The 23,095-nt window shown below is 40.4% G+C and overlaps 1 protein-coding gene across 1 annotated transcript in view; it reads right to left on the reverse strand.

Moving 5' to 3' along the window:
• Positions 1–8,687, reverse strand: part of LIN7A (lin-7 homolog A, crumbs cell polarity complex component) — a 157,885-nt gene extending 149,198 nt beyond the window's left edge. The window contains exon 1 of the mRNA XM_069584125.1: positions 8,582–8,687. Coding sequence (XP_069440226.1) covers positions 8,582–8,663 — 82 coding nt within the window. The 5' untranslated portion in view covers positions 8,664–8,687. The remainder of the gene's footprint in view (positions 1–8,581) is intronic.
• Between the last annotated feature and the right edge of the window lie 14,408 nt (positions 8,688–23,095).

Below are 23,095 nucleotides of genomic sequence, written 5' to 3' on the forward strand. Positions count from 1 at the left end.
CTGGAACCAATGCCCTGCGGATATCAAAGGATGCCTTTCTGGAGTTGGAGGACTCAGAAAAAATAACCATCATTGTTAAATGGTTCCCATGTGTCAGGCCTGTTTTAAGTATTTTGCACATATTAACTCATTTAAAGTCCATCTAACTTGAGTTTAACTATTATTGCCTTCGTAATTCCCATTATTCTATCCCCTTCCCTTCTTTTGGTGAAAGATGATTCTTGGATAGGAAAAAAAAAAAAAAGATCACACTGAAATTTCATTAACTATCACCACAATAAGCAAGTAAACTAAAACAGCAAAAGCAGTTGGACTTGAAATAGCTACTGTGTTTCTAGAGGAACTTACCACCAGTTTAATTTAGAAGCCTTTGTTTTCTAAGATAGATACTATCTGAGTATAACTTCAGTGTAAGTTTCAATTCAGCATAATTTTTTTCAAGTAGTCTTTGGGCATATTTACTTTTAATAGGCAAATCTTCAAATTCAGCTAGCACATTGAATAGAAGTGAAGTCTCTCAATTGAGTCCGACTCTTTGTGACCCCATGGGCTGTAGCCTGCCAGGCTCCTCAGTCCATGGGATTTCCCAGGTAATAGTCCTGGAGTGGATTGCCATTTCCTTCTCCAGGGGATCTTCCCAACCCAGGGATCAAACCCAGGTCTCCCACATTGTAGACAAATGCTTTAACTGTCTGAGCCACCAGGGAAGTCCAAAAATTCAGTTATGGAGAATAAAAAACAACTCTGTCACCTAGATCAGAGTTACCTTTGGTAACATTGATGCGATCAACATGATTTAAAGGTTGTATTTTCATTTGCCAACCCAGAGTGATTTCCAATTAAAGCCATTCTAACTTGTTTATCAGGACATAGCTCTATCACTCATCCATTTGTGGTTAAAAGAAAAATAAGGCAGTATAGTTTATGTGTGTGTTTGGGGTTGGGGGTTGGGGGAGAGGTGGATTCTGCTTGGCGCTCGTCCTGTCTTTTTCTAACCTTTTCAGTTGTCTTCTGGCATTAACCTGTCTGGTTCAATTAACAATTTAAGATGGCAGGTGGATGTAGGCAATGAAAGTAGGGCTACAAGCCTCAGCACTGGCAACTCACATCCCTTCTTGGCCCTGGAGAGCATTCCACATTTAGGTCTGCTACACACACACACACACACACACACACACACACACACACACACACAGCAAAGTGATTAAGTATGGTAGCTACCACTTTTACATTATTACAGGTTGGAAGGCTTTTTTTTTTTTAAGCATTAAGAATGACTCTAAAATAGCTAGTCCAACTAAGTCAATTTCATTCATCCATTTATTCAATCAATATGAAGAGTGCACCAACCATGTACCAGATGATGCATTGAGCTCTACGCAAACAAATTCAGGATAGTCTCTGATCTAATGAAGACTGCATCCTAACAGACAGGTAAGTAAAGTAAACTAAGTAAAGAGAACTAAGTAAAGAGCTTTCTCCAAGAGAAAGCTTATAATAGCACCCCTAAAACTCAATATATATCTTCCAATTTGATACTACTCTCCAAATATTCTCTGCTGCTGCTGCTGCTAAGTCCCTTCAGTCGTGTCCAACTCTGTGTGACCCCATAGACGGCAGCCCACCAGGCTCCCCCATCCCTGGGATTCTCCAGGCAAGAATACTGGAGTGGGTTGCCATTTCCTTCTCCAATGCATAAAAGTGAAAAGTGAAAGTGAAGTCACTCAGTTGTGTCTGACTCTTAGCGACCCCATGGAATGCAGCCCACCAGGCTCCTCTGTCCAGGGGATTCTCCAGGCAAGAGTACTGGAGTGGGGTGCCATTGCCTTCTCCTATTCCCTAATAAATAGATAAACTCTACCTAGCAATTCTGAAAAAGTACTCCAAAAGCAAAAGCATTACTTTCATAAATGACCAGAGGGCATCAAACACAGCTCAGAGCTTAGATGGCTGACGTAGGAAACTAGAAGGTATTCACCACATTTTTGTTTCTTTTTCTGGAAGCTCAATCCTTAATTTTTCAATTTCAATTTTAAAGTGGTGTCTAAAACTCTCATGAAATGGAAAATACCTTTTTCAATAATCAAGACTTTTTAGAAGTTTTGGTTCCTTCTCTTTCCAACTTTTCATATCAGACAAAGAGAAAAGATGAATATGACACAATTCTGATTCCTGGAAAATATTCTCTAAGTATAGTGCAAAAATGGCAACCCACTCCATTGCTCTTGCCTGGAGAATCCCAGGGACGTTGGAGCCTGGTGGGCTGCCCTCTATGGGGCTGCACAGAGTCAGACACGACTGAAGCGACTTAGCAGTAGCAGCAGCATAGTGCAAAAAGAAACTCAAATATTGATTTCCAAAGAAAATTCAATACAAGTATATATTTAAAGTGATTAGTGAAGCTTATGGAAAACATGAGAAAGAATGCAAATACTTAATGTTTGTAGACTAAAATATACCTGGCTGTAAAAATATACCTGTAAAAATATTTTAGAACAAGAGTCAGAAAATACAGTTAAACTCTCTTTCTGTCCTCCCCACCACGACTATCAGGGCATACAACCTTAAAACAGCATAAAGACTGGTTTAATTTTTACTTTCCTTCTTCCTTAATCTCTCCTCATACTAAATAAATAAAAAAAAACAAAGAGAGAAAGAAAACAGGAAAGTCCTCTGGACTGTGAACAAAAGGAATTTTCAGGCAAATACAAATTTTATATAAACTGGTGTATACAGCTGATTAGAAAAGCTATAGGTTGCCCAAGGCTTGAATTGGGAAATACATAAAGCAATAAACTCTGCTTGCCTTGGAAAAGGAAAAGGGAAGAGGGAAAAAGTTTAATGTATCGCAAATTTTATGAAAAGTGTGGCACTCACTTTTCATTTGCAGTCAACTTTTGCACTTATTTCTTTTTCACAAGGTTGAAACCCACAAAATAAAAGCTCTTGGTTTTCTATTAGAGTTTTTAAAGGGCAAAAGTTTTATTTTCTTAAAGAAAAAAACACAAAAATTTGTCTAATCAATATTTTAGATTACAACTTAATTTAGAATTCAAGAAATCAAGATTTACATTTACATTTTTGCAAGGTATCCAAGTTGAGTTTAACTCACAGAAAAGTTTGGTGGCTGTGACACCAGCATTTTATTTTATACTGGTGCCTAAATGCAGACTGTAAACTATTGATCATGTTATAAGTAAGGTCTCAAGTATTAAATATTACACAACTTCAATTACTTTTGGAAATTATTTTAATTATCCATTTTTCTCCAAGAGTTGATTTTGTGAGTCTTCTTTATAAGTCATGTAAAGACTTCCTTATAAGTCATGATTAAAAAAAAATTCTGCTTAAAAATAAGGGTAAAAAGATAAGCTGAAGTAAAATTTTGAAGAATTCCATTATATTATCTTTTCTGACCTTGGAAAGTGAAGGAGAGTTAGAGCTACTGGACTTCAGAAAAGCGCCTGAATCCATGCAGTTTTTAAGACAGTGAAGTATTCCTGTGTTCTTTGCTATAATGGCAGTAAGTACATGGATTGGACATGGCTTTATTCCCTTGATTTTAGCTGAAGGTCATTCCTGGTGTAGAGATTAAGATCTGGGCAAAGGTGTAGGAATTGCACTGGACATTTTATATTCTGGAAGAGACTGTTCACACTAATCTCATTATCAGCATCTTCTCTGCCACAAGGATAAATCACAGCTACTACTTTCTACATCACAGTCTAATATAAAATATTACACTGAAAATGAATATATCTCATCACCACTTGGGTTCCACATGTAAATCTACACATAGTGACATGCACACTATAATGTTCAGGATATCTTTGAAAATCTAATTATAATATACAGTGCTTTGGAGAAGGCAATGGCATCCCACTCCAGTAGTCTTGCCTGGAGAATCCCCTGGACGGAGGAGCCTGGTGGGCTGCAGTCCATGGGGTCGTGAAGAGTTGGACACGACTGAGTGACTTCACTTTCACTTTTCACTTTCATGCATTGGAGAAGGAAATGGCAACCCACTCCAGTATTCTTGCCTGGAGAATCCCAGGGATGGGGGAGCCTGGTGGGCTGCTGTCTATGGGGTCCCACAGAGTGGGACACGACTGAAGTGACTTAGCATAGCATAGCATTAGTCTAGCAATAAGAAGCAACCAGTTGCTCTATAGATTTTCTCGGTATGCTTATAACCAAATGCCTACTCCAAATACATACTTAGTGTTGTTATTTCTTGGTGGTTTTTCTTTCCAGTCATTTGCTTGGTTATGGATGTACTCATGGGATGGTGGCCAAGTTGCAGATGTGGAACTGCTCTTTCATGTAGTCTTTGCTCTATTCATAATGTTTTTCCTAAGGGTCTTATTAACACATCAGAACTCAGATTAGATTTTACTTTCTCAGTGAGCCATCTAACTAGGTCCTTCCTCATTATTCTCTATCTTTGTGTCATGTTCATTGTTTTCTGAGCGCATCATATTTTCAGCTAACCTACAATCCTAATTATAAATTACATCATCTGGCCCCTGGCCAGTTCACACACCCTTTGCTGGGTTTTCTTTGGGCTTTTTGCCCCTCTTCCCTGTGCTCACATTTTCACACTGACTTTCTTGATGCTCCCAGGACGCACGCGTGAGGTCCTTCTCTCGAGCACATTCCTCCAGACATCTTTCAATTTTGCTTCCTTACTTTCCTCAGGTCTCTCCATCCATGGCACCAATTCTTGACTATCAACTTTCAAGTAGCACCACATCCCTCTCTTTGATCCAGCCTTAGTTTTTCTCACTAGCACTCATATACCTGTGTCTTCAGTGTGTGGCTCTCATTGGTAAGTCAACTCCATTAGCCTTTATCTACTTTGTTCATTAGGACCACCACATTGCTTAAAACAGTGCTTTCCAAAAGGCTGACACTCAATGCTTAGTTGTGGAATGAATGAATTTCTTACTTATGTTTCCGTGACTAGATTCTTAAGGACCATAGAAGCAGAAACTTTGTCTCTGGCATTCCTGTAACATCTTGTATACAGAAGGTGATAAATGAATATTTATTCAATGAATGAATGAATGATTTACATGAGCATGTGTGTGTGTGTTAAATCTCTTTCCCTGCTTAGATTCTAACGACCATGAAGACCATGCGGTAGTCTGTTTAGCTCACCAATATGCAGCAATCCCACAGTAGGGTCTCATTTGCTGTAAGCACTCAATAAGTAATCCTAAGGATAGGGACAAGGGGGAACAGGAACTTCCTATGACCAAAGCCACCAAGAGGCCCCCACAGAGTTAATCTGAGGTCTTAGTTGCAGAAGGAAAAGCGTTTAGGATATACACAGAGCAGTGAAAATGTGAAGCCACCCTGTCTGCCCTTTCAGGGGCCAACCAGGTTCTGGCAAAGGCTTGCTTCCTGGACAAGATCCATGAAGCTAGCACAGACTACTGAGCTTTACTTTCAGATGATATCTCTGGAACTCTGGGGGTGTTCCATCTTAATTTCAAGCTCTAGCTGTGATCTGATTGCTTAAAATTGCTGCCCTGAAGATTCCAGATGAATCCATGGATAATGCCAAAGGGCATCAAACAAAAAATGTTAGATTTTAGCATAAAATCTCCCACTGACTAGCAGAGTAACCTTGAAAACATCTCTTATCGTTGCTCCTTTTCCTGTTTTTCACTTGAAAAATGAAGATGCTAGAAAAGAACCTGCAGAATACACATATGTGTTCAGGTTTGCTTGATAAGATGCCTGGGAAGGGGGCTTTATAAGGCGTCCTCTTCTCTTTCTCTCCTTCGCCCACCTGCCATGACCCTCCTTGCTCAATAATCACAGCTCAGTGAGCTATGGTTGCTGATGGAAATCTGTCAAGAGCACGGGAGGAAAGAAAGCTTAAGAATCATTGGCCTGTGTTCCCTGCCTTTCTTCCCAGGGTTAAAATGTTGTGAATCTATGAGCTGTACTTTTCTGTCCACTATGAAACCCCGGTATTTTAACAGTGCTTAAGCTGTTGCAATCCTTTCATTCACGTACACTTCTTTTAAAAATTTTCTACTGTGATCAGGGACTATGGAAGGCTTTGAGAATACAGAGATGAATTTAGAAATGGTCCCTTCCCTCAGGGAGTTCCGTTCGAAACGAGATAGATGCAACAGTTTGAGAAATGCTTCGATGAGGCCAAAGTAGTGGGTGCCCTCAGAGCACGTCAAAGAACACCCGGAAGAGGTGGGCGAGGAAGTCATCTGTGAAATCCTCCAGTAGGCGACCAGAGTCCCAATTTTAATTCACCGAATTCGAGGCTCTTAGATTTGCACATCGTCTGAATCGTTCACTCCAAACTCCTTGTGTGCCAAAAAGGAAAACTGCTCCCCAAAGAGGCTGACCAACTCCTCCAAAGTAAGTATCAGAGTTACGCCCAGGAGCCAGATAAGTACTATCTTTTCAGAGATTTTTTTTTACCTTTTGTAGGAAATTTCTCATCAGTTTATTTCATCAATTTTATGATATAATTAACAAATTAATATATTTTAACAACTTAGAGGGGAAATTACGGATACGTATTGACTTCATACACAGTAATGATGTCAATAATCTACCATCCATAAATTACAAGACCTCAAAGTAAGCTGCTGGTGAGTTTATTCAGATACATTCAGTCTCACCCAACTTGCCTCTTGAGCTACTGAATCACAGCTGGGAAGGACAGGTACAGTCTGGCTGTGAACAAGAACAAACTTTCAGAACAGATCTTCATCTGATTGCACTTCCTCTCCACAATTGATCAGGCATTTCAGGTAAGCCCTTCAAAGTGAAATGTTTTTAGTAGTGGTAGTATATAAAATTGCTCAGGTATGCAATTTTCTTGGAGTTTGCTTGCTTTTTTTTTTTCCTTTCTTTCCTAATGTAGTCGTTTTACTTGGGATGTTTAAAGACGGTGATATAGGAATGGGACAATATAAGATCTCATTACATTAAAACAGAAATACTTGGGAGTCCATAATTTCTACTAGCTTGCCATCTGTTAGGTTCTTAGAGGCAATGGATTTATCCTGCTTAGTGGAGATGATGATACTGGGGAGAAATCATGGATTATGCAATGGATTTCTGAACTCCTTAACTATATTATTAATTTACTAGCTGGCAAACCAACATTTCCCAACATAAAATCAATTATTTTTTGTCTTTCAACTCATACCCCGAGTAAGGTTGCTATGGGCACCACATAACATTTCTTCTGGCGCCAACAGATTGCATTAGTCACCCCACAATCTCTCCAAATTAAAAAACCTCCCTAACTTTGCACTGGCTTTTTCACTGTACTTGCAGCACGATGCTCTTTTCCCTTGCCCCACAGTCCGGTTTAATCCTCCAGAAAGAATATTTTTAGAGGCACATCGGACTGAATCATTTTCATCTGAGCACACCATTTCCAAATGGCCGCACAGGGTCCTAAATCCGGACGCTGCGGACCGGGACGAGCAGGTGTCCTCCGCAGCAGAGTCGTGGGACTCCGGAGCATTCAGAAGTGGACGTCGGAAAGCCAGAAAGAAAAGCCGAACACGCAAGGACAGGTATGACCCCGCACCCGTGTGCGGGAGAGGCCGCGATCGCAGAGAAGGATTCCATCCTTGGGCTTGGGGAAGTCCTAGAAAGGAAGCAAACGCTGCTTTCCCAGTCAAGTCAGAAAGCAGGACGCACAGGGTCGCAGGTCAGAAGTTGAATTGCAACCCAGCCTGCGCTACGTCCCAGCGCCTTCCGCAGCCCGGGTATCGCCGTGGCACCGGGCTGGGAGAGAACAAGGCTGGCTGGGGCAGGAGAAACTGTGAGTTGCCACGGCCGGAGGGCCGCCCCCGGCGAGGGCAGACGCGACCCCCGCCGCCTTCCGAGCGCGAAGCCGGGAGAGCGGGGCGCGGCTGCCTCGATGCTGCGCCCCCGGCCCGGCCCCGCTGCCGCGCTTCGCTTCGCCCTTTCCACGGAGGGCAGCTCCAGCCGCCGCAGCCCAGCCGCCGTACGCCCCGGCACCGGCCGCCCGGGGGTACGCCTGGCCCGCTCTCGGGAGGCTGCCGGGGTGTCGGCAGCCGGACCGACCCTCGCCCCCCGGCGTCGAGACAAACTTCCTTCGTCCTGGGCCCCCAGCCGCGCAGGCTGCCAGGCGGCTCCCTCTGCAGGCTTCCCGGGGCTCCGGCTGCAGGCGCCCTCGCCCGGCAATGCGAGCTTTCCTCCCTGCCCCTCTCCAACCTCGAGCCCCGGGCGAGCGCCTAGCGGTCCCCCCGCGCCTCCGCTCCAACAAAGCCGGCGGCCGGGAGGCGAGCCACCGAGGGGCTGAGAGGGTCGGCGTGGGCTGCGAGAGCCCCGCAGAGGCACCGCTGGGCCGGGCGACGGTAGCGCGAAGGGGCAGCGGGGACGTGGCGGGCGGAGAAAGGGGAAGAAAGTGTCCTGCTCTCGGCGCGAAAGCCCTCTCCGCTCGTCCTCGCTGCCCTGCTCCCCCTGCCCGAGCGCTGCCTGGCGGTCCTGGTGGGAGTTGGCGGCGCCAGAGGAGGAGGCTGGCGGGGGCCGCAGCGGCCTGGAGGGCGAGCCGCTCCCTTACCTCTGTCCAGAGTGAGCGGCTGGACCACTGTCAACGTCGCCATGTCTGCCGTGGGAGCCGAAGTGACGCTCGGCTTCAGCATCAGCAACCGCTTGTAGTGAGAAAAAGAGGAGGAGATTGGGGGCGGGGGTGGTGAGGGAAGACGGAAAGGAGGGGGAGGAGGGAAGGTGCTGGTGGTGGTGGAGGAGAAGAGAGCCTGGGTGGGTTGGCAGCCAGATGGAGACGCAACTGTTCCGCGGCGGGCAGACCTTCAGATGCGGCGTGAAGCTGAGCAGGTATCGGAGAGCGAATGCCTCGCTGGCTCTGGGAAGGAACTTTGCTGTTCCACCCGAGGAGCGCCGGTAGGGTGTAGCTAGTGTGTTGCTTTCTTTCAACTTTCCACTCGAATAAAACGGTCACAACGTACGACCGTTTGGGGGAAAGGAGAATAGAGGGGAGGGAGGCAGAGAGATGGTTTTTGGTTTTTTTTTTTCCCCCCTGATTAAGAGAGTTTGCCAATCCTCTAGTTGTAACCGAGGGCATGTAATCCCATCCCCTAGAGAGAAAATGCTTCTAGTTCAGAAATGCTGGGTTTTAATTGTGGTTGCTGTTAATTTCTGTTAAACTTTATTTTGGAATGTTGACTCTTAACGGTACACAAGATAACTGACTTAAAGCCAGGGTTCCATCGCCATTTGATCTCCATTAAGGACCTGAGTACATTGCCTAAAAAATAACTTATTTTACAACTTCTTTAAAATGGTTTTAAATTAAAAATCACAAAGAGAAGTTTCTATCACAAAGTTTGAAAGACACGTACCCAGCACCTTTCCAGGTTGTTCTATAGCCAGTGGTTACTCAGAGTTGCCACTTGCTGGTTAATTAACATATTTGACAGGAATTGAACTAGGCCATCGCCTGACTTGGGGGATTCAGTACAGTTCCTGCCTTCCAGTAGCCAGCGATCTAGTGGGAGAGGATGTTTGTAAAAGGGTGACTTTAGAGTCACTCAATCAAGATTCAGTGACCAGAACTTTCAAATATTAGTTGTGACCCCTTCACCCTAACAGATTGCTTTCACTGTCTTGCCACATAGGGACTCTCATTTTGATCAAGAAACTAAGATATAGATATCTTATGTAAGCAGAATGGTGATGACTATGAGTTCAGGATTGGAAATGACAAAGCTGCCTCCTTCCCTGTCTTCATGACAGAGCAGAATTGTTTTGGCTAGCAGTATACTCCTGAAGACAGACACTGTTTTACAGCAAAATATTTGCACATAATCTACATCATTGTCTTCTGAATACAATATGGATGGTTTTTGAAGACCTTTCCCATCTCATGGTTTATGTTTGAACAAACAAGATTTCACAAGTGATTTGAGAAAGTCAAAGATGATTGGTCAAACCCTAACAGACCTTAAAGACATACCTAAAATAATAGTTCTTGCTTATAATAGCGTACTTATATTTTCATTTAGTGTCTAGGAAGAACCCTGATCTTGAAATTCAAGTCTTAGTTATATGCTCTCCAGAAACCACATAATCTCTCACTGATCCCCAGTTTCTTCATCTGTCAAACAAGGACACTTTTAATCTTCAAGCTTATTGAGATTCTTTAAAATGAAGAAATTAATTCTTGCCTGCAAGCTTACTGAGTTTTGTGAGGGTCTGATGAGATCATGCACATGTATGTGCTTTGAAAACAGTAAAATATATACAAATATATGCATACAACAGACACACATTCCACCTGAACTGTATGGCAAGCACTCTGCTAGGTGCTAGCCAAACAAAGATGAATAAGCCATGGCCCTTTTTCTAGACAGTGCTCAGTACAAGTTGGGAGACAAATAATGAGCACGCTGTGAGAATATGAGTAAGCTCTGGGCAAAAATGAGAGCAGTAAGTACTCTAAGCACCATGGAAAGGATATACTGGGAGAGAGAGAAGAAACAACAATTATGGCTGATTATCATTATTCACATCCCCTAAATCAAACAATAGAAAGAAGTTGAATCGCGGACAATAGCAACAGAGTATGTGCCAGGGCTTTGCACAAAATGTCAAACCTCATTCAATCATTTAGGGTAAAAAGAATATACAGATCCTTTGGCCAGTTGAGTAGTTCTTAAAAACATATGGTATCATGAATATGTATTTGAGTGGCTTGATTCCTAATTCTAAAAGCCATTTCAACGCAAATCCCAGACTGTGAAGTCCAAGAAAGTTGGCTTTTTGTCTTTTGGTTTCCTGATGTATTCTCAGCACCAGATATTTAATAACAAGTTTCTGGACTTAGGCTTTGAGCTCCCTAATTGAAAATTTACCATTCTCCCTCTGTGTTGACTCTGGAGAGTTCTTTTAAGGATTGAAAGAGAAAGTAAGAGGAAGAACAAATCACCGCATATCTTTGCAAAGAGTTGGACATTTTAATTATTGTTTCTAGTAGTGGCAAATTCAATGCTTTTAGCTTATGTCTGCACAGGTGTAGAAAATGAATGGTAAATAATTTATTATCTGTTATGAAGGATGAGTAGCTACTGTCTCTCCAATAATATTTGTGAATTTCTATTTGACATATGTATAAATGTAAAGTGAAAGTCACTCAGTCGTGGAAGAAAAGCTATGACCAACCTAGACAGCATGTGAAAAAGCAGAGACATTTCTTTGCCAACAAAGGTCCGTCTAGTCAAAGCTGTGGTTTTTCCAGTAGTCATGTATGGATGTGAGAGCTGGATTATAAAGAAAGCTGAGCACCAAAGAATTGATGCTTTTAAACTGTGGTGTTGGAGGAGACTCTTGAGAGTCCCTTTGACTGCAAGGAGATCCAACCAGTGTATCCTAAAGAAAATCAGTCCTGAATATTCATTGGAAGGACTAATGCTGAAGTTGAAACTCCAATACTTTGGCCACCTTATGTGAAGAACTGACTCACTGGAAAGACCCTGATGCTGGGAAAGATTGAAGGCAGGAGGAGAAGGAGATGACGACAGAGGATGAAATATTTTGATGGCATCACTGACTCAATGGACATGAGTGTGAGTAAGCTTCAGGAGTTGGTGATGGACAGGTAAGCCTGGTGTGCTGCAGTCCGTGGGGTTGCAAAGAGCTGGACATGACTGAGCAACTGAACTGAACTGAACTGATTTGAGATATGTAGAAACATTTAAAAAAATGTCTTTAATCTCCTTTATTGCTTTGGTAGATAACCATTCTTGTGCTGTGCTGTGTGCTGTGCTGTTCTTAGTCACTCAGTCATGTCCGACTCTTTGCAACCCCATGGACTGTAGCTGGTCAGGCTCCTCTGTCCATGGGGATTCTCTAGGCAGGACTGCTGGGGTGGATTGCCATGCCCACCTCCAGGGGATTTTCCCAACCCAGGAATCAAATCCTGATCTCCTGTATTGCAGGGGGATTCTTTACCATCTGAGCCACCAGGGAAGCCATACTTAGGTGGCTTGAATAACTGTCTGGATCACTCCTGTTTCATCAAGGTCAGTATACTTGATCTATTCAAGTATACTGAATATGCTTTGCTGGTTGTGTGTTAATTAGGAAATTATCAAAGATACCTGTGATTATGCTTTTATCTTAGCTATTTGGTTACACAGTCAATGCACTTTTTCATTAAATTATATGTAGCAGTATACTTCTGTGGCATCTTTATTTTCAATGAAATTCATTAATTCAGGAATACTTACTGAACACTTTCTGTGTGCCAGGCTTGGGGCTAGGTGGATTTCTCTTTCCTTATCTTTTCAGCCTAGAGGATTAGGTATTATTATCCCATTTTATAGATAAATAAACTGAAACTCGGAAAGGCTAAGCAACTTGCTTAAAAATAGTAGCACCTGTATTCAAGAGCCCCCGTTTGTTCTACTGAAAAACACACTTCATCTTGCACTATTCAAGATTTAGTGATTTCAGCCTTTTATTTCAGAGTGTGTGTGTGTATCCTTTATCTTTTCATGTTATGCTTGAGATAAAGAGAGAAATGCATGGAGGAAATTTAGATCAAATGAGGAAAGAACTGGTTCCATTTTATATAAATACACGTTAATATTAAAACGACTGCTGCTGCTAAGTCGCTTCAGTCATGTCCAACTCTGTGCGACCCCATAGACGGCAGCCCACCAGGCTCCCCAGTCCCTGGGATGCTCCAGGCAAGAACATTGGAGTGGTTTGCCATTTCCTTCTCCAATGCATGAAAGTGAAAAGTGAAAGTGAAGTTGCTCAGTCGTGTCTGACTCTTGGCGACCCCATGAACTGCAGCCCACCAGGCTCCTCTGTCCATGGGATTTTCCAGGAAGAGTACTGGGGTGGGGTGCCATTGCCTAAAATGACTATCTACTATGAATATAAAATCTGTTCTTGTTAAAAAATTCATTCAAAGTTACATTAAGGTCTGTTTCACTTATTTGAATCTTTGTGAATTATATGACAAAATCAAGAGAAGGTTTGCATAAAGCATTAGCATACTAAGAAAATGTGTTTAGTTAGACTATAAATGTAGTATAATAAGCACAGTTTCATATGAGGAAAATAGCACTTTCAAACTGGAATTCTTTCAGCCTTGGGTGTTAGAAATTATTTTTGACTGATTCAAGATATCACGTTATCTTCTTTAATTCTCACAGTTTAGTCAAAATAGTGCTAGATTGAGATGAAGTGCCAACCTATACTTTGGAATATAAATGTTTGTGTGTGTGTTTTTTAATAATATTGAGAATCTTATTATATTTATTTTTCCTTAGACTTTTTAAAAACTGAGTGGCAAATATGATCATGGCAAAATATCTGAATGTTAGACTAGTTTGATAACTATTATCTGTTCATTCAATAAATACTCTACTTACTATGTCACAGACACTGTTCTAGGCACTGCTGTATTGTAGTGAATACGAAAAGGCCCTGTTCTCACATGGCTTATATTCTATAAGGGGAGAAAGACAATCAACAAACTAAGAAACAAACAAGAAAGAGATTAATTAGTGACTGTGTGCTGTGCAAAGAATGAATAAAGACTGAATTGAATCTAGAATGATGTCAGGATTACAAAAGACAGAGGTAAGGGAAAGGGGCATTCTGAGAAATAGGAGAGAAAAGCCGGGGATGGAAAAGCGGAAGTGGTGTGTTTTTGGGCAGAACAGGCAGTTCAATTTGGAGCATAAGAAACGAGCCTAGAGAGGCCCATGGAGAGTCAGGTTGTGGCAGATAATGTAATTAACAGAAATGTAATGAACCTTTCATGAATTGCTTTGTGCCCATCATACAATGAAATGTACAAAGACCATCTAGGCTAAGAAGGAAAAAATTGTGTTGTAGCATCTAGATTAAAAATTACTAACATCAGAATGAGTGACTAATTCAGTGTTGGATGTTAGAAAACTGAAGATGCAATAAAAATATAAAATGTCAATTTTAATTATTTTTCATTTCCTTCAAAAGAAATTTTTTAAAACTCTGAAAGAAATATTAAATCTGAGTAATTAATCTTCACTTGAGGATCTTATTTGCATTATTTTACATTATCTGTTATGCAAATAATGAATATAATAATGTTTGCTCTAATTCTGCCATAGGCAGTAGCACATATAATAAGTGCAAAGGCTTCCTGGTAATAAAATGTTTTATTTATGCCTGTTTAACTCATAAAATATAAAATGATGTTTTTGTTTCATTTTGAAATGAACATTTTTCTATTTTCACAGTTAGAAGTTATGATTGATATTTTATAATAAATTTAAATTCAAAGCTTATCATTTTCTTTATGTATTCCATCCTCATATTTCCACCTTTGGGAAAGACAATAGACACAGAGAGGCAAGATAAAATGATTTTCAAAGGTGATACTGTACTCATCTCTTTCTTACATCTACTTAGGAGATATTTCTGAACTTTTAGAACCCACAAATTTTAATGGTTTTTTAAAAATATGTTTATTATCATTACATTTAAAAAATTTAATATATTCAATTTTGAGTCTATATTTATGCTTTTATCCAGCAAATATTTATGATGCACCTGTTATATACCAGACACTGTTCTATGTTCAATGGTAAACACAGGGAATGCCTTTCCTTATGGAGCTTAGTTTTTATGAAGGAAACAGATAAAACGCAAGTGGCACCCCACTTCAGTACTCTTGCCTGGAAAATCCCATGGACTGAGGAGCCTGGCGGGCTGCAGTCAATGGGGTCGCTGAGAGTCTGGCACGACTGAGCGACTTCACTTTCCCTTTTCACTTTCATTCATTGGAGAAGGAAATGGCAACCCACTCCAGTGTTCTTGCCTGGAGAATCCCAGGGACAGAGGAGCCTGGTAGGCTGCCATCTATGGGGTCACACAGAGTCGGACACGACTGAAGCCACTTAGCAGCTTAGCAGCAAACGATAAATGAGACAATCTTAGGTAAGAACCACAAATAGTGGCATGCCTGTTTACACTGTTATGTGACACCCAGTTATTGTGCCTCTTGCCCCAATATCATCTTTTGTGACATCACATTGGTATCTTTAAGCTGGCCAAGGTAGGAGGATTTAGCTTGCTTGCTTTCTTCTGGAAAGCTGGTTGTTAAATATTTACCAGCATACCATAAAGTCCACAAAGAAAATAATATAGAAAATTGTGATGAAATATGCAGCAGGGAACAGGCAACATTAGAATGATCAGAAAATAAGTCACATTGCACTTGATAGAAAATTTTTAAAAATAACATATCTATCCAGTATTTGATGGAGTATTGACTAGGATGCTGGACCTGGGAAGAAGTTAGAAGAAATAGGAGACATTCAGGTTATTTTTGAGGAATTACAAAATATTTGGAAAGAAAATGGAAGCATCAATGGAAAATCAAAGATTTAATTACACAATGATATATCAGCAAGAATAAGTGGTAGTATAAATCTCTATGTGTTAAAGGCATACAGAATCAAAGGAAGGTACAGATTCTTTGAGTGCTTCCTGGAGGCAGTTTACAATCACTTTTAGAGGAAACTTGGAGGTATTTTCTCTCCTGTATGCAGATAATAAAATGTCACACCTTTGAGGAGAAAGCTACACTGTGCAATTTTGAATCAAAAGATTGCTAAATAAGTGGACCGGAATCTTCTACAGGATTCTCTGAGAACTAAAGAAAAGGAGGGACATGATTATTATAACTGAGTGTCTTTGTTGCTAGAGAATCTTACCATGGGGAGGGGAGAACTCTATTGCCTTGACCCTTAAAAGGACACTAATGATGGTTAAGGCTTAGTTGTTTCGGACTTTGGCTTTGTTTAAAATATGGTTTGGATGGCTTTTTCTTTTCAACTTAATTCCTGATTTTCGTTTTTTTCTTAATCCTGCCCAATTTATTCATTTCTCTCATTCTGGTACTATGGAATTAGTTAGAAATAGTGGGAACAGATGAAAAGGGCATCTTCAAGTTCTTCCCAGATTGTGACACTGTGCAGTGATTGAGGCAGTAACAGAATTTACTGTAGGTGTGCTGAGGGCCATACTGCCAGGAATTAGCAAGCTTGAGAGCAAAATGCAACATCAGCATGGACAGCATGTTCAGGAGAGAGTTATAAACTCTTGTTTTTATCCTCCAATGCTCTAAGCAAAAATGATTACAAATTTAATTGGTTTAATATGATCTTTCTGGGGCTCAAACTGAAGCATAAAGATCAATTTCCTAAACTTCTCAGTAGGTCAAATTATGCTTTTATAAACTAAATGCCTAATTTTCTGCTTCTCTGTCTTCCCTCCTTTCCTGGTCCTCGATTAACTCTCATCCCCTTGCTCGTGCAGGTGAATCTTTCTGTTGCCTATAGTCTTATTGTGCCATTCCCTGAGCCCACAGTTATGCAAGATAGATCCACTTACTGAAATACCATCCCTGAGAAATTTCCTCTTTCAGAGATTTTTAAATTGTACTTCTTGCTCAAAGCATTGACTTGCATCAGTTCAGTCCAGTCACACAGTCGTGTTAGACTCTTTCCAGACCCCATGGACTGCAGCACACCAGGCCTCCCTGTCCATCATCAACTCCTGGAGCTTACTAAAATTCATGTTCATTGAGAGTCAGTGATGCCATCCAACCATCTCATCCTCTGTCGTCCCCTACTCCTCCCGCCTTCAATCCTTCAGAGCATCAGGGTCTTTTCCAGTGAGTCAGTTCTTCACATGAGGTGGCCAAAATATTGGAGTTTCACCTTCAGCATTAGTCTTTCCAATGAATATTCAGGACTGATTTCCTTTAGGATGGACTGGTTGGATCTCCTTGCAGTCCAAGGGACTCTCAAGAGTCTTCTCCAACACCACAATTCAGAAGCTTCAATTCTTTGGTGCTCAGCTTTCTTTATAGTCCAACTCTCACATCCATACCTGACTACTGGAAAAATCATAGCTTTGACTAGACGGACCTTTGTTGGCAAAGTAATGTCTCTGCTTTTTAACATGCTGTCTGGGTTGATCACAGCATTCCTTCCAAGGAGCGTCTTTTAATTTCATGGCTTAGTGTTCTGAATGTTGAGCTTTAAACCAACTTTTTCACTCTCCTCTTTCACTTTCATCAAGAGGCTCTTTAGTTCATCTTTGCTTTCTGCCATAAGGGTGGTGTCATCTGCTTATCTGAGTTTATTGATATTTTCCTGGCAATCTTGATTCCTACTTGTGCTTCATCCAGACTGGCATTCCACATGATGTACTCTGCATATAAGTCAAATAAACAGGGTGACAATATGCAGCCTTGAGAGGAGAGTGAAAAACTTGGTATAAAGCTCAACATTCAGAACACTAAGCCATGAAATTAAGACGCTTGCTCCTTGGAAGGAAAGCTGTGACCAACCTAGACAGCATGTTAAAAAGCAGAGACATTACTTTGCCAGCAAAGTTCCATCTAGTCAAAGCTATAGTTTTTCCAATAGTCAGGTATGGATGTGAGAGTTGGACTATAAAGAAAGCTGAACACTGAAGAATTGATGCTTTTGAACTCTGGTGTTGGGGAAGACTCTTGAGAGTCCCTTGGACTGCAAGGAGATCCAACCAATCCATCATAAAGCAAATAAGTCCTAAATATTCATTGGAAGGACTGATGCTGAAGCTGAAACTCCAGTACTGTGGCCACCTGATGTGAAGATCTGGCTCATTTGAAAAGACCCTGATGCTGGGAAAGATTGAAGGCAGGAGGAGAAGGGGACAACAGAGGATGACATGGTTGGATGGCATCACTGACTCAATGGACATGAGTTTGAGTAAACTCCAGGAGTTGGTGATGGACAGGGAGGCCTGGAGTGCTGCAGTCCATGGGGTCACAAAGAGTCGGACATGACTGAGAGACTGAAATGAACTGACATACTCCTTTCCCGATTTGGAACCAGTCTGTTGTCCCATGTCAAGTTCTAACTGTTACTTCTTGATCTGCATACACATTTCTCAGGAGGCACATCAGGTGGTCTGCTATTCCTATCTCTTGAAGAATTTCCCACAGTTTTTTGTGATCCACACAATCAAAGACTTTGGCATACTCAATAAAGCAGAAATAGATGTTTTTCAAGAACTCTCCTGCCTTTTCAATGATCCAACAAATGTTGGCAATTTGATCTTTGGTTCCTCTGCCTTTTCTAAATCCAGCTTGAACATCTGGAAGTTCACAGTTCACGTACTGTTGAAGCCTGGCTTGGAGAGTTTTGAGCATTACTTTACTAGCATGTGAGATGAGTGCAATTGTGTGGTAGTTTGAGCATTCTTTGGCACTGCCTTTCTTTGGGATTGGAATGAAAAACTGACCTTTTCCAGCCCTGTGGCCACTGCTGAGTTTTCCAAATGTGCTGGCATATTGAGTGCAGCACGTTCACAGCATCATCTTTCAGGATTTGAAATAGCTCACCTGGAATTCCATCACCTCTACTAGCTTTGTTCGTGGTGATGCTTTCTAAGGCCCACTTGACTTCACATTCCAGGATGTCTGGCTCTAGGTGAGTGATTACACCATCGTGGTTTTCAGGGTCATGAAGATGTTTTTTGTATAGTTCTTCTGTATATTCTTGCCACCTCTTCTCAGTATCTTCTGCTTCTGTTAGGTCCCTACCATTTCTGTCCTTTATCGAGCCCATCTTTGCATGAAATGTTCCCTTGGTATCTCTCATTTTCTTGAAGAGATCTCTAGTCTTTCCCATTCTGTTGTTTTCCTCTATTTTTTTTGCATTGATTGCTGAGGAAGGCTTTCTTATCTCTCCTTGCTATTCTTTGGAACTCTGCATTCGATTGGGTGTTTGAATTTTCACCTTTGCTCTTTGCTTCTCTTCTTTTCTCAGCTATTTGTAAGCTCTCCTCAGACAGCCAGTTTCCTCGTTTGCATTTCTTTTTCTTGGGGATGGTCTTGATCCCTGTCTCCTGTACAGTGTCATGAACCTCTGTCCATAGTTCTTCGGGCACTCTGTCTATCAGATCTAATCCTTTGAATCTGTTTTTCACTTCCAAGTTATAATCATAAGGGATTTGATTTAGGTCATACCTGAATGGTCTAGTGGTTTTTCCCTACTTTCTTCAATTTAAGTCTGAATTTGGCAGTAAGGAGTTCATGATCTGAGCCACAGTCAGGTCCCAGTCTTGTTTTTGCTGACTGTATAGAGCTTCTCCATCTTTGGCTGCAAAGAATATAATCAGTCTGATTTCAGTATTGACCATGGTGATGTCCATGTGTAGAGTCTTCTCTTGTGTTGTTGGAAGAGGGTGTTTGTTATGACCAGTGTGTTCTCTTGGCAAAACTCTATTATTAGCCTTTGCCCTGCTTCACTCTGTACTCCAAGGCCAAATTTTCCTATTACTCCAGGTGTTTCTTGACTTCCTACTTCTACATTCCAATCTCTTATAATGAAAAGGATATCTTTTTTGAGTGTCAGTTCTAGAAGGTCTTATAGGTCTTCATAGAACCATTTAGCTTCTTCAGCATTACTGGTCGGGGCATAGACTTTGATTACCATGGTATTGAATGGTTTGCCTTGTAGACGAACAGAGATCATTCTGTCATTCTTGAGATTGCATCCAAGTACTGCATTTGACTCTTTTGTTGACCATCATGGCTACTCCATTTCTTCTCAGGGATTCTTGCCCACAGTAGTAGATATAATGGTCATCTGAGTTAAATTCACCCATTCCAGTCCGTCTTAGTTTACCAATTCCTAAAATGTCGACATTCACTATTGCCATCTCCTGTTTGACAACTTCCAATTTTCCTTGATTCATGGACCTGACATTCCAGGTTCCTATGCAATATTGCTCTTTACAGCATCAGACCTTGCTTCTATCACCAGTCACATCCACATCCGGGTGTTGTTTTTGCTTCAGCTCTGTCTCTCCTAAGAAATGTTAAGGCTTGATAAATGCCAGAACAGTAAAACATGAACAAAGGATTTCATGGAACATGGTTGGCATCATGAAAGAGATGGCATTTATACTCGGTCTTTAAAAGTGAAAGTGAAAGTGAAGTTGCTCAGTCGTGTCTGACTCTTTGCCACCCCATGGATTGCAGCCTACCAGGCTCCTCCGTCCATGGGATTTTCCAGGCAAGAGTACTGGAGTGGGGTGCCATTGCCTTCTCCAAATAGTGACTGGCATTTTTATCCAGAGTAGTTGTCATAGAAAACTAAGATTCATATGTGTGTAAGACATGTTTTAAGCATAGATGTGAAATTTTTAATCTTCTATTTTCATATGAGGTATATATAAATGTTATAACTCTTAAGACTTAAAGTATCTGTATTTGATGTCAGTGGAACTTTTACAGTAGGAGATGAGATAAAATATTTAGGGAATAGGGGAGATGGTAAATGGGCAAGTTAACAATTTTGTGTTATGTGCAGCTCATAATTGTAGCTCTGTGAAGAGCTCCCACTGAGTCAATGGGAGGTGTGGGTGGAGGTTAGAGCCAGGTTAATTGTTGCATTCAACATCATTCAGGAGAAAAAGTGGAGATAAAATTGCAGCATTTATATTTCTGCCCTTCAATTTTCCTTCATCTCTATACTTGTATTTTCTTCACTCATTATTATTTATTTCCCATGCCTGAATTTTTTCCTCCCTTGACTCCTTCAGGTTATTGAAGAAATACAGTCCATAAAGTTGACTTTCAAGGTGTTTTAAAAATAAAGAAAATGCCAGTCATCTATTCATTTTTAATACAGTGTTGGAAATATAGTTCCTCGGAAAGTATTACCAAGGAATCTGATTGAAAAATAGATTTTGGGAGGAAAGAGGCATTTTACTACACGTCTCTCTGGCAAGCTAGGGACTGTGGTACGCCATCCCTGCTAGGCCTGCAGGTATTTTAATTGTAATCCGACAAGTCATTTTTCTTTCTTAGTAGTTTTCTAGTCCTTTGGGATCCACCTTCACAATGACTATTAGTTTCTTGTATGTAAGGAAAGAACCTCTGACTCCAAATATGCAGCTTCAGGAACTCGGCCTTCGTATTCTCTGACCTCTCACCTTCACAGTGTGATTTAGATCTGGGTTATCGTACAATAACGTGTCAAGGATACTCCTGCCTAATTATCACCAACTCCAGGTAGCAATTCTCTTCACATTTGAGACTTTAAATTGTTACCAGTGTTCTTTCACTACTTTGTTAATGAAGAAAGTTAACATTTATGTAGATTAAAGAACGCCTGTATTTTGCTTCTTGTCTTCTTGAGTATTATTTTATTATTCTCACTCTTCAAATTTTCTACTTCTGTGTTTGCTTTTATTTTCACCCAGGTTGTTTTACCAATATGAATATTGTCTTTGGAAAACTTTTTGAGATATTCCATTGCTAAATTTGGAAAGCATTTATACAAATCCTGAGGGAACTGAAGATATCAGAAAGAAATAGAAAACATTTTATGGACTGTTAAGTTGTCATGCTTATTAAATGCAAAAAATCCTCTTAAAGAGGAATAAACAAAACTTTCTTTTGTGTCTTCACCTTTCAAAGAGAGCTCTGGAAAACAACTTTCCATCAAGTCACAAATTTTATTGTGTAATTTAGTGAAACAATCACACAAACCAAGTTTGTTAGCTTTGAGCATTAAATGCACATGTGTATAAATTTATCATTATCTTGCTTATCACACAGTTTAAAGGTCTATTTTGATTTTTTTAAAATCACCGAAAATTTTCTTTTAATTTTTACAAACCTGAATGTATTCTGTCATAAAAAGGGTTGTATTTGTGTCACTGGCTTATTGGTGACTTTCATCTTTCTTTTAACTTCATAGAATCCATGAGTCTATCTATTCGTTTTCCTGGATATACAACATATAAGCTCATTGTAAAATTTAAACAAATTAAATATGTTAGGATGTCTTTCTAAAACTTGGCAACACCTCCATTAGATGAGATCTCAGATGAGCATTACTTTACGGCACTGAAGAACTGTAATTGTGTTTTCTCCAGAATGAGATGTAGGTTGAACTTCTTCATCTTATTGGTCTAGATCTCCATCTCCTACAAAGTTTATTTAATAATATTCTAATGTTATTCATGTCCTAGAAGTTTTCGTTTGTACATGGTAGCATTTGGGCATCGAACTTGTCTGATTTTATTTGTATCATTGGAACAGTTTAGGAGCGAAAATCCAGGAATTTTTATTAAGAAAATTTTAAATGTAGAAATATAAAAACAGAATATAGACAACTGAAACTTATTTCCCCAGCTTGATGACAGATGGACATTTTTAGGGCTAAACACATTATTTCTACTACCTAGAATTAAAAGAAAATATTGTAATGACAAACAAATACATTTACCAAATTCAAATAAATTCTTATAATCCTTATCTTATACCAGAATTTTACCCATTAGAGTTCTAAAATATTAATATGAAAGCATAATTCTATGCATTTAAAAATTTTCTGTGGTTTTTACCCATTAGAGTTCTAAAATATTAATATGAAAGCATAATCCTATGCATTTAAAATTTTTCTGTGGTTTTAGGCAAACGATCCAGTTCCATTAATGAACACCGGGCATGTTTCTCAGAGTTAAGCCAATACTGAAAAATATGAAAGCTCCTTATTCTTTTAAAGGACATACGTTGAACATGGAAAAGAACATGTTTGAGTTTCATTCTCTTTTGTTTTAATTTGTCTGCACACCTAACATATAGTAGTGAATGAATAATAAATATATAAAGGAAGGAAAAGAGGAAAGGGACAAATGAATGAACAAACAAATGAAGAGTTTCAGACAAAACTTGTCTGAAAAGGCAACACTGCTAATAAAAACTATTTCTAAGTATTTATTTTATTTCTTAAATATAAACTAACTGCAATACAGCAAGTAGACTGCTGCTGCTGCTGGTGCTGCTGCTAAGTCGCTTCAATTGTGTCTGACTCTGTGCAACCCCATAGACGGCAGCCCACCAGGCTCCCCCGTCCCTGGGATTCTCCAGGCAAGAACACTGGAGTGGGTTGCCTTTTCCTTCTCCAATGCATGAAAGTGAAAAGTGAAAGTGAAGTCGCTCAGTTGTGTCTGACTCTTAGCGACCCCATGGACTGCAGCC

The sequence above is a fragment of the Ovis canadensis genome, chromosome 3, assembly GCF_042477335.2.
Source record: "Ovis canadensis isolate MfBH-ARS-UI-01 breed Bighorn chromosome 3, ARS-UI_OviCan_v2, whole genome shotgun sequence".
Lineage (NCBI taxonomy): Eukaryota > Metazoa > Chordata > Mammalia > Artiodactyla > Bovidae > Ovis > Ovis canadensis.